The sequence below is a fragment of the Rhinoraja longicauda genome, chromosome 36, assembly GCF_053455715.1.
Source record: "Rhinoraja longicauda isolate Sanriku21f chromosome 36, sRhiLon1.1, whole genome shotgun sequence".
Lineage (NCBI taxonomy): Eukaryota > Metazoa > Chordata > Chondrichthyes > Rajiformes > Arhynchobatidae > Rhinoraja > Rhinoraja longicauda.
The window spans coordinates 7,840,675-7,853,117 of NC_135988.1; the positions used below are offsets into that span (position 1 = coordinate 7,840,675).

General features: G+C 50.8%; 1 protein-coding gene across 2 annotated transcripts in view; it reads right to left on the minus strand.

Moving 5' to 3' along the window:
- Positions 1 to 224: 224 nt before the first annotated feature.
- LOC144610306 (triacylglycerol hydrolase DDHD2-like) overlaps positions 225 to 12,443 on the minus strand; it is a 200,481-nt gene continuing 188,262 nt past the window's right edge. For both annotated transcript variants that reach the window (XM_078428908.1, XM_078428907.1), the window contains 8 exons: positions 12,235 to 12,327; positions 10,684 to 10,779; positions 8,712 to 8,879; positions 7,732 to 7,887; positions 5,816 to 5,918; positions 3,635 to 3,799; positions 2,068 to 2,272; positions 225 to 821 (listed from right to left, as the gene is read on the minus strand). In XM_078428908.1, coding sequence (XP_078285034.1) covers positions 740 to 821; positions 2,068 to 2,272; positions 3,635 to 3,799; positions 5,816 to 5,918; positions 7,732 to 7,887; positions 8,712 to 8,879; positions 10,684 to 10,779; positions 12,235 to 12,327 — 1,068 coding nt within the window. In that variant the 3' untranslated portion in view covers positions 225 to 739. The remainder of the gene's footprint in view (positions 822 to 2,067; positions 2,273 to 3,634; positions 3,800 to 5,815; positions 5,919 to 7,731; positions 7,888 to 8,711; positions 8,880 to 10,683; positions 10,780 to 12,234; positions 12,328 to 12,443) is intronic.

A 12,443-nucleotide genomic window follows, 5' to 3' on the forward strand; every position in this document is an offset into this window, starting at 1 on the left:
GCATGGATGAACGTACAACTGATCCATTTACAATCACTCCAAGCTCACACCCTCCCCCCACCACATTTCCTTTCGGGTTATAAGAACAATTTAAAAAAAAGCAGGGGAACTAAAAATCTAACATTACAAAGCAGTTTTGTCATAAGCCCTGTGTGATGTTGCTCAGAGAGAAAGTGGTGATTCAAATAAATACAAATATCTCCAATCTTAAATCCATACTCAGTTCAAAAGTGAATTTTTAATCCAAACTAGAAACGACAAATAGGTTAGTCTATACCGACTGGTCCATAGATACTGCTCCCGTGTCAAACCCCATTGCGAAACACACCCTTCCTGACCCTGCAGTCCCCATCACCAACCAAAGTCAAATCTCGCTAGTTGGACGCCAAGGACGATTACATTTGTGCGTGAGTTGCAAACAACACCCCCTCCCTCCCTCCGTCCGTTCCCCAGTGCAGTCCTTGGAGAGGTTCCACTCCCTGCATCTGCTGGCTGCAAGAGCCCTGCACGGTTGCCTTGCGCTGCTCGAAATCCACACTTCAGTCGGGCAAGTGCTCCAACGCATTTAGGCGACCGACCTTTTTGCCGCAGGGAAGGCCATTCCCCGCACCCCCCCCCCCCCCCCCCAGAGGTCAGCAGCTTGACTTCAAAAGTAGGAAAACAAAGTTCACGGAAGGAGCGGAGCGGCGTGGTGTCGGACGTGCTGGAGGCCCCAGGTCCCCCTTGGTGCTGGTCCCCGTTAGTGCGGTGCTTGCTCAAGGCTGAGTCCGAGTGTCTGATAAATCTCCTTCAGAATTAGCAATGCCGTATCTTCAGACTCCCTGCAGGTTAAAAACCACAGAGTCTTAAACACCACAGAGCCTTAAACACCACAGAGCCTTAAACACCACAGAGCCTTAAACACCACAGAGCCTTAAACACCACAGAGCCTTAAACACCACAGAGCCTTAAAAACTAGGAGCGGAGGAGGAAATAAAACTAGTGCAATTGTTGGACAGACGATCAAAATAAAACCCAAAAGAAACTGAAGGTCAACAACATGAAACACAAACTACATGTTCTTCTCCCCCAATCTGGTCAGTTATGGATTTCCCTTTCATTTCTGGCCTTTGTCCAACCATCTAACTATCAAATGCCCCCTTTGCCTGTATCCACCTATTACCACACTTTGTCATTCCACTCCTCTCTTCCAGCTTTTTCCATCCCCTTCCCCCTTATAATCAGCCTGAAGAAGGGTTCTGATCCAAAACATCACCTATCCATGTTCTCCTGGGTTGCCGCTCGACCCACTCCAGCAGTTACTCCAGCACTGTCCCACTCCAGTTACTCCAGCACTGTCCCACTGAGTTACTCCAGCACTGTCCCACTGAGTTACTCCAGCACTGTCCCACTCCAGTTACTCCAGCACTGTCCCACTCTAGTTACTCCAGCACTGTCCCACTCGTTACTCCAGCACTGTCCCACTCCAGTTACTCCAGCACTGTCCCACTCCAGTTACTCCAGCACTGTCCCACTGAGTTACTCCAGCACTGTCCCACTGAGTTACTCCAGCACTGTCCCACTCCAGTTACTCCAGCACTGTCCCACTCCAGTTACTCCAGCACTGTCCCACTGAGTTACTCCAGCACTGTCCCACTCCAGTTACTCCAGCACTGTCCCACTGAGTTACTCCAGCACTGTCCCACTCCAGTTACTCCAGCACTGTCCCACTCCAGTTACTCCAGCACTGTCCCACTCCAGTTACTCCAGCACTGTCCCACTCCAGTTACTCCAGCACTGTCCCACTCCAGTTACTCCAGCACTGTCCCACTCCAGTTACTCCAGCACTGTCCCACTCCAGTTACTCCAGCACTGTCTCTTTTGTCCCCTTTTTCACTTGCTGCATTGCTGGACTTCAAATGGAACTCCCAGCCCTGCAGCGAGCCATTCACACCACTGCTACTTTAACACTGGCCCAAGGCTTGGACTTGGTTTAAATGTCACTTCATGACCAAGACTGCCTCCACCCCTCGTGAACCCACACTCGCCCAACCGGACTGCTGGAGATGTCTCCTCCATCTCCCTCACCAGTAACAGAGGTGGCTCTGGAGAGCGAAGAGGTATTCGTTGAAGCTCTCGATGGGCTTCTCCTGCAGCACGTAGTCAATGCGTTGCCCGCCGTTCAACATCCCGATCTTCACCTCCCTCTTCTCCTCCTCCTTCTCCTCCTCCTCCTCCTCTTCCTCCCCGTCGTTGTGCTGCATGGAGCTGGGCCCGTCCGTCTCCGACCGAGCTGAAAGACGACGGCAGGGTGAGAAATGCGCCGGGCGGCAGGGCCTCGGAGGTCGGGCTGCACCGGTGCCGTTGGGCTGCAAGGCTGCTCCCACGAGCGGGGACTGGGTGGGGAAAGGCGGCACGGTGCTGAGGGATGATGGAGGTACAGGAGCTGCCCCACGCTGGCCTGCGTCGCAGTGGGTCGCATGGGGAAACTCTGCAACGGCAGCGATCTAGAGCAACAGCTGGGGTGGTGGGGGGGGGGGGGGGGGGGGGGGAGGAGAGCGACAGAGCCAAGAGAGGGGGAGAGACAGGGTGGGGTTGTGAAGGAGGGAAGGGGTTGTAGACAGCAATGGATGTTCAGTCAAGGACTGCACAAAATGGAGATGCAGGAACAGCCAACGCTAGAATTGTGAGCTAAACACAAAGTTTAATTTAGTTTAGAGGAACATTTGATTGGGGAAGGGGGGGAAAAAATCGCATTAAAACTTACTTAATAATGAAAGGCCTAGATAGGGTGGATGGGAGAGTCTAGGACCAGAGGGCACAGCCTCAGGATAATAGGATGTACCTAAAGAATGGAGATGAGGTGGAATTTATTTAACCAGAGGGTGGTGAATCTGTGGAATTCATTGCCACAGACTATTATGGAGGCCATGTCATTGGGTATTGAGTTGAGAGGAAAAAATAGATCAGCCATGATTGGAATGACAGAGCAGACTTGATGGGCCGAATGGCTTAATTCTGCACCTATATGAACCTCTGTCACCCCCTTCCCCCCTTACTATTGTTCCAGGTTCCCAATAGAAAAGGGACCAATGTTCTGGAGTGTAAGTGGCGTACCATGCCATCATGACTGCTCAGCAACCTTTAGGTCTAATAATTAAATGGAGGAAACGTAGAAGCAAAGACAAAAACAAGAAACAAGGTCATTTAGACAGGTACATGGATATGACAGGGTTAGAGGGACATGGGCCAAACGCAGGCAGGTGGGATGTTGGCTGGTTTGGGCAAGATGGACCAAAGGGCCTGTTCCCACATTGTTAGACTCTACAAGGAACTGCAGGTGCTGGTTTACACAAAGGAACACAAAGCGCTGGAGTAACTCAGCGGGTCAGGCAGCATCTCGGGAGAACATGGATAGGTGACGTTTCAGTTCGGGACACTTCTTCGCCTATCGATGTTCTCCAGAGATGCTGTCTGACCCGCTGAGTTACTCCAGCACTTGGTGTCCCTTTGTGTAAAGCAGCATCTGAAGTTCCTTGGATCCACATCTTGCCGATGGACAATGAGCGGAGTCTCTGGAGGGTTCCTGGGAGCGAGCGGTGTTTGGGCAGAGTGGGCGGCTGGTGGTGTTGGCTCCACGGGCAGAAGACCCCACCTGCGCTCTCGCTGGGCGCCGCCTGGCTGCTGGCCGCGGGCGGGTCGGGCAGCATCTGGGGCACGGGCAGCTGGGCGCGGGTGAAGGAGAGCCAGGCATTCCGGAGCGAGCAGAACAAGCCGTTCTTCAGGTCCGAGCCCATCCGCGTCAAGCTGTCCTTCAGTTCTGTTGGGAGGCAAAGAGACGATGTGGAAAGCACGACGAAAACATAAACCAAGCCCACCGCACGAGCCCCAGCAGTGAGGGGTGCCCATTCAGCCCCTCTAGGCTGCTATCCCATTCAGTACATTTATGACCAGTCCACAGAAAGACACACAGACTGCTGGAACAACTCAAGCCAGTCAATGTAATAAGTGATAGGAGTAGAATTAGGCCATTTTGCCCATCAAGTCTACTCCACCATTCAATATGGCTGATCTTCCTCTCCCTCCTAACCCATAACCTCAGATACCTCTACTAATCAAGAATCTATCTATCTATCTCTGCCTTAAAAATATCCACAGACTTGGCCTCTACAGACTTCTCTGGCAAAGAATTCCACAGAGTCATTCACCACCCTCTGACTAAAGAAAATCTCTCCTCATCTCCTTCCTAAAAGACCGTCCTATAATACTGAGGCTGTGACCTCCGGTCCTAGACACTCCCACCAGTGGAAACATCCTCTCCACATCCACTCTATCCAAGCCTTTCACTATTCTGTATGATTCAATGAGGTCCCCCCTCATTCTTCTAAACTCCAGCGAGTACAGGCCCAGTGCCGACAAACGTTCATCACAGGTTCACCCACTCATTCCTGAGATCATTCTTGCAAACCTCCTCTGGACCCTCTCCAGAGCCAGCACATCTCTTCCTCAGATATGGTGCCCAGAATTGCTCACAGTGTCGGCATCGGGCAGGTGAGCCTTGGCAACCTGTAGAGTGGCAGGACATCTCGAGCAGATGCAAGCTGCAAATGGCAGCAATGGCTGAGGTCCACCAGTCCTTGCTTGGTCTCGTTTATGGACTGTCAAGGCCCGCTGGCTCGGTAAACCCAACAAAAGGGGTTAGAAACAGAAGAACTGCAGATGCTTCTTTACAAAAAAGGACTCTGGAGAGCTGGAGTAACTCAGCGGGTCAAGCAGCATCTCTGGAGAACTTGGATAGGTGACGTTTCGTGTTGGGATCCGTCTGGTTGTCTAAAGGAGGGTCCCGACTCAAATAGTCGCTCATCCATGCAGTCTATAGAGTCCAGACCTGAAACATCACCTTATCCATGTTCCCTAGAGATGCTGAATAGTGAAAGGCTGGGATAGAGTGGATGTGGAGAGGATGTTTCCACTAATGGGAGTCTAGGACCAGAGGCGATGGGGAGGAAATAAAAAGATGAGGACGTATTTCTTTAGTCAGAGGGTGGTGAATCTGAGGAATTCACTGCCACAGAGGGCAGCGGATGCCAAGTAACCGGGCATTTATAAAGTGATTCCTGATTAGTAAAGATGTCAAAGGTTCAAGGGAGAAGGCAGGAGAATGGGGTTGCGGGAAAGATAGATCAGCCATGATAGAATGGCGGAGCAGACTCGGTGGGCCAAATGGCCTAATTGTGCTCCTATTACTAATTAACTTTATGTGGTCAGTAGCCAGTCATTGGAATCCATTGCCACAGACGGCTATAGAGGCCAAGCCAATGGATACTGTTAAGGTGGAGATTGACGGATTCTTGATTAGGAAGGGTGTCAGGGGTTATTAAGGGGTTGGACACGTTAGAGGCAGGAAACATGTTCCCAATGTTGGGGGAGTCCAGAACCAGGGGCCACAGTTTAAGAATAAGGGGTAGGCCATTTAGAACGGAGATGAGGAAAAACCTTTTCAGTCAGAGTTGTGAATCTGTGGAATTCTCTGCCTCAGAAGGCAGTGGAGGCCAATTCTCTGAATGCATTCAAGAGAGAGCTAGATAGAACTCTTAAGGATAGCAGAGTCAGGGGGTATGGGGAGAAGGCAGGAACGGGGTACTGATTGAGAATGATCAGCCATGATCACATTGAATGGTGGTGCTGACTCGAAGGGCTGAATGGCCTCCTCCTGCACCGTTTGTCTATTGTCTATTGACATATGAGCTTTATGTGGTCAGTAGCCAGTGATGGCGAGAGCTCGGCTTCATTGAGAGGAGTGGTGTTTGGGTCTGACTTTGGACTGGTGCCTTACCCAGGTGCATCCTCTTCCTGCCCTTGTGATGGGGGATCAGCATGGGCTCCAGCTCCACCTCGGGGACGATCATGGGTTCAAGTCTGTAAGCCACCGGGTCAAACTGCGGAGGGCAAGAGACAAAAATAAATAAAGGAGGCATTCACCACCAGAGAAACTCAACCCTTTGACAAAAAATGTAGTTTAGAGATACAGCACGGAAACATGCCCTTCAGCCCAACGAGTCCACGCCGACCAGCGATCCCCGCACACGAACGCTATCCTACACACTAGGGACAATTTACACTCATACCAAGCCAATTAACATAACCTTTACGTCCTTGGAGTGTGGGAGGAAACTGGAGATCTCGGAGAAAACCCACGCAGGTCATGAGGAGAACGTACAAACTCCGTACAGACAGCGCCCGTAGTCAGGATGAAACCTGGGTCACTGGTGCTGTAAGGCAGCAACTCTACCGCTGCGACCCTTCCTTGGGCCAATTCCATGTTCAAACCCTGCACATCCAGGAAGGGACTAATCTAGTTCTGTTTTGTTTAGTTTAGTTTATTGTCATGCGTGCCGAGGTACAGCGAAAAGCTTTGTTGCGATCAGGACAGACCCCGTGCCCGAGGAAGCCTCTGATGAGCCGAGATGGTTGAGGAGTCGTGCTCATGCAACACAGAAACAGGACCTCTGGTGCACCAAGTCAACACCAACCATCAAGTACCCACTCACATTCATCCCATTTATTCCCCCCATTGACTCCAGATTGTAATCATTCACCCACTTAGGTGGGACAATCACAACAGCTAACTTATGTAAACCGGCACAGTGGCGCAGCAGTAGAGTTGCCGCCTTACAGCGCCAGAGACCCGGGTTCCATCCAGCACCACCGTTCAATCCTGTCTCTCCTGATTACAGGTGCTGTCCGTACAGAGTTTGCCCATTCTCCCTGTGACCGTGCGGGTTTTCTCCAGGTGCTCTGGTTTCCTCCCACATTCCAAAGACAATAGACAATAGGTGTACGAGGAGGCCATTCGGCCCTTCGAGCCAGCACCGCCATTCAATGTGATGGTGGCTGTGTTTTGTGTTTTCTTTTGTTACCCAGCATCTGCTGTTTATTCCCATGGTAAACCTGGTCGCAGATTAGACATATTCCCACATAGGGCTAACGGAATCAAGGGATATGGGGAAAAAGCAGGAACAGGGTACTGATTTTGGATGATCAGCCATGATCATATTGAATGGCTCGAAGGGCCGAATGGCCTTCTCCTGCACCTATTTTCTATGTTTGTGTGTTATATCTGCCATTCCTTGTATATCCATTATCAGTATTCTCGCTACTTTCTATCGTTCTTGCCACGATGGTGGAGCATAGAAACATAGAAAATAGATGCAGGAGGAGCCATTTGGCCCTTCGAGCCAGCACCGTCGTTCATTGTGATCGTGGCTGATCATCCACAATTAGTAACCCGTGCCTGCCTTCTCCCCATATCCCTTGATTCCGCTAGCCCCTGGAGCTCTATCTGACTCTCTTTTAAATTCATCCAATGAATTGGCCTCCACTGCCATCTGTGGCAGAGAATTCCACAAATTCACAACTCTCTGGGTGAAAAAGTATTTTCTCATCTCAGTTTTAAATGGCCTCCCCTTTATTCTTAGACTGTGTGTGGCCCCTGGTTCTGGACTCCCCCAACATTGGGAACATTTTTCCTGCATCGAGCTTGTCCAGTCCTTTTATAATTTTATTTGTCTCTACAAGATCCCCCCCTCATCCTTCTAAACTCCAGCGAATACAAGCCCAACCTTTCCAATCTTTCCTCGTATGGCAGTCCCGCCATCCCGGGGATGAGCCTGGTGAACCTACGCTGCACTGCCTCAATAGCAAGGACGTCCTTCCTCACATTAGGAGACCAAAACTGGAGCAGATACCTACGGGGTGGTAGATGTTGAAGAATCTCGGGCAGGTCGGAAACTTGTAGTTGGGATCAATCCTCTTCAGGCCCCGGACAGTGAGGAACATTCCGATGGGAGAACCAAAGGCAAAGAACACCTCGGGCTCAAAGCGCAGATGTGGGTAATTTACCATAACCTTTAGAAGGGGGGGGGGAGGAAATTAAAAGAAAAAGAATGAGTAAATAAATGGCGGAGATACGTTTGGAAGGTTACAGAGAAAGGTCTGTGGACGGAACAAGTGATTTGGTCAGGTGGAGCTAGGAGCATAAATGATGGGCTAAATTTTAATTTAAGTTAGACACAAAATGCTGGAGTTACTCAGCGGGTCAGGCAGCATCTCGGGAGAGAAGGAATGGGTGATGTTTCGGGGTAACTCTGGAGTAATGCTGGAGTAACTCCGGGAGTAACTCCGGGTAATGCTGGAGTAACTCAGCGGGTCAGGCAGCATCTCGGGAGAGAAGGAATGGGTGACGTTTCGGGGTCGAGACCTTTCTTCAGACTGAAGAAGGGTCTCGGCCCTGAAACGTCATCCATTCCTTCTCTCCCGAGATGCTGCCTGACCCGCTGAGTGACTCCAGCATTTTGTGTCTACCTTCGATTTAAACCAGCATCTGCAGTTCTTTCCTACACATGAAATTTAATTTAGGTTAGTTTAAACTTCAGTCTGATTGTGGTGCTGAAAGAAGGGTCCAGACCCGAAACCTCAGCTGTCCATTTCTCCAGAGATGCTGCCTGACCCCGCTGAATTAATCCAGCACTCTGTGTCCTTTTTTTTGTAAAGCAGCACCTGCGGTTCTTTTGTTTCCAAATCCTTTCGTTGGGTTTACCGACCAGCAGTCATTGGCTGCTGCTTATAGGCCTCTACAAACAAGACCAAGCAAGGACTGGTGGACATCGGCCATTGCATCTGCTGGAGATGTCCGCTCCCATCCCGCCACTCTACAGGTTGCCATGGCTCACCTGCCCGATGCCGACATCGACTGGCTTGTAGTTGAGAGGAGTCAGCCCTCTGGTGGCCAGGGGGCTCTGCGACTGCTCGCCAGCGCCTCCCTCCTGTGGGGACAGGCTGGCTCTGCCGGGGATGGCCCTCACCGCCGGCTCACCCATCTCCTCCTCCTCCCGGCACTCCTGCCAAAGAGAGAGACACACACACTAGAAACATAGAAACAGAGGAAAAAGGGGGAAGGAGCAGGCCCTTCGAGCCAGCGCAGACATTCATAGAAACAGAAGATAGGTGCAGGAGGAGGCCATTCGGCCCTTCGATCCAACACCTCCATTCATTGTGATCATGCACAATCAGTAACCCGTGCCTGCCTTCTCCCCACATCCCCTGATTCCGCTAGCCCCTCGAGCTCTATCTAACACTATGATCATGGCTGATCATCCAAAATCAGCACCCCGTTCCTGCTTTCTCCCCATATCCCCCGATTCCGTTAGCCCGAAGAGCTCCATCTAACTCTCTCTTGAAAACATCCAGTGAATTGGCCTCCACTGCCCTCTGTGGCAGAGAATTCCACACAGAGCCACGAGGGCACAGAGGGAACCCACCAGGATGAGGGTTGGGCCGGAGGTATTTCTATGCTATGCGACTCTCTCTTGGATCTGAACCACTGCGGGCTGGAGTCATACAGTGTGGAAACAGGGTCTGTAACCCAACGACCATGCTGACCATCATGCCCCATTTACACTACAGATGCTCCTTGACTTACGATGGGGTTACGTTCCGATAAACCCATCGTAAATCGAAAATATCATAAGTCGTAAATGCATTTAATACACCCGATGGCGTGGCTGACTGGGAGCTGTGGCTCGCTGCCGTTGCCCAGCATCGCCAGAGAGTATTGTACCGCATATCGCCAGCCCGAGAAAAGGTCAAAATTCCAAGTGCGGTTTCTACTGAATGTGTATCGCTTTTGCACCATCGTAAAGTTGAAATATCGTAAGTCGAAGCATCGTAAGCCGAGGAGCATCTGTAGTTCCACCTGCCTGGGTTTGGCCCAACTTGTGTCAACTCAAACATCACCCCATTTTGTCCAGCTTCACGTTTCTGGGCACCCACATTTCGGAGGATCTCACATGGTCCGCTAACACCGAGAGCATCCTAACGCATGGCATCCCTGTGTGGTACCTCAGCCGCACGGAGGCAGAGAGGAGAGCTCTTCAGCGGGCAGTCCATAGAGCTCAGAGGACCATCGGAACACAGCTACCAGCCTTGGAGGGCATCTACAACACACGATGCCTCAGAAAAGCCACCAGCATCCACAAAGGCTCTTCATACCCCTGCTTCATACCCCTGTTCGAAATTCTACCATCGGGCAGGCGATACAAGGCCTTCTACGCCTGCACCTCCAGACTCAGGAGCAGCTTCATCCCCAGGGCCATAGCTGCTATGAACCGGTCCTGCTGAGCCGGATGGTCACATCGCACAGTGAACCGGCACAGACCTACTTGAACTTTATACTGTTTTAAATCTGTTCCTAATTTTGTTTCACTGGGTTGTATAAATTTATACTGACCAGCTAATTAATTTATTGCATCATATGGGAGGCGCATTCCCAATCTCGTTGTACTCTGTACGATGACAATAAAGATATATTGTATTATATTGTATTGACGGGGGAAGAGTGGTACAGCATGAACATAATCCCTGTGGCCCAGCTTGTCCAAGCTGACCAAGATTCCTCATCCAAGTTAGTCCCATTTGCTCACAATTTATCCATGGCCATTCCTATCCATGTACCTGTCCCAATGTCTTTTGAATGTTATTACTGTATCTGCCTCAACTACCTCCTCCGGCATCTCCCGCTGGTTGGCTCTGTGGTTACATCGAGCGCCTCAAGCACATGAAAACATTCGTGCCAACCACACTTTACACAGAGATTCATTCACACAGCGGCACACAGCTGCCGAGTCATCGACCAGCACGGCTCACCAGGCCATGGGCCAACTTCTTTGCCAAACTAAGGATTTTCTTCCTTGGTCCCAGAGGAATCCCCAAGTCCTTCAGATCAGCATCGGAACACAACACCTGGCAAGAGGAAAACATTTTTTAAAAACATATTTAACAGAAAGTAACTGCAGATGCTGGTTTACACCAAAGAAACCCTCCCCAGGTGCTGCCTGGCCTGCTGAGTTCCTCCAGCACCGACCGAGTGCTTTGTTCAGGGTTCCAGCATCTGCAGTCCCTCGTGTCACCAACAGGTGGCTCCGCGGCAGAGTCGCTGCCTCACAGCGCCAGAGACCCGGGTTCGAACCTGACTATGGGTGCTTGTCCGTGCGGAGTTTGTACGTTCGCCCCGTAACCTGCGTGGGTTTTCTCCAGGATCTCCAAAGACGTACAGGTTTGTGGGTTCATTGGCTTGGTTCCATTGTAAATTGCCCTTAGTGCGTAGGACAGTGCTAGTGTACGGGGATCGCTGGTCGGCGCGGACTCAACGACCTGTTTCCACGCTGAATCTCTAAACTAAATTAAGTTAAACTAATACCCGAGTGGGTAGAAAGGAACTGCAGATGCTGGTATATAATGAAGATAGACACAAAGTGCCGGAGTAACTCAGCAGGTCAGGCCGCATCTCTTAATGCAGCACTTTGTGTCTTTTCCTGACAAGTGAGAGACGGATAAAATACATCGCCCCTCTGCGCTGATTTTTGTTTTGCCTGACGTCACGTGAAGTTGTTTCCACTTCTTAAACATCCGGCTAATTGCCAGGTGGGGGTTAAATCTTTGCCGTGCTAAAGACGGTTGGTCTTTTGTTGCAATGACTGATTTAGCCTCCAAATCAGCGCAATTTTCATCAAAAACGTGCTGTAAACTGTGCCCTGCGGGTGTTTGTCAGCTGCCCCGCCAGTCACCGAACCACCGATCCCCATTCACGAGGGACAGTTTACAATCTTTACCGTAGCCAACTTCAAACCTGAACATCCTTGGAGTGTTGGAGGAAACTGGACTACGCAAACCAGCACTACGCAGTTTCTTGTGTCTACACCAGCTGGTGGGATTATTACTTAAAGGAAAAAAAAGAGATCAAAGTGCTGATTTATTGAAGGTAGATGCAAAGTGCTGGAGTAACTCAACGGGCCAGGCAGCAGCATCCTTGGAGAAAAAAGGATGGGCCACGTTCTGGGTCGGAAGAAGGACCAGCCTGAAGATAGATCCCGAAACGTCACCCATCCCTTTTCCCCCAGAGATGCTGCCTGACCCGTTGAGTTACTCCAGCACTTTGTGTTCAGAAACCCACGCCTGCAGTTCCTTGGTGGAAAACTGCTGAACTGTTGAAGCTGCCTCGGCAGCGATCGAGGGCAGTGAGTGAAACAAAGTCACCGACTGCCCGCGTAGCTCAGGGTCAGACGTTGATGCTCGTGAGGTGTTTATTGAGAGGGCTGTCTCACCAAGGCCTGGACAGAGGGGTGGGGGAGACCAGAGGAGGAATGAGGCCATCAAACGAGGGACTGTAAAGTAAAACGGTTTTCAGACACATCTTACCAACGAGTCAAAGTCCAACCTCTCCTTTTCCAGGAGGCTGTGGAACTCGGATAACCCGTGCGTTTTCAGAGCTTCTGCCAAGCTTCTCGCGTTCTGTGGCGTTCAACGGGAAAAGAAAAGAAACAAAAAACGTCAGCTGCGGGCAAACCCTTGGCAGACTACCTCCTCACGAACGCGGTCCTAGGATGCGGGCAGGCTGCAACTAAGTG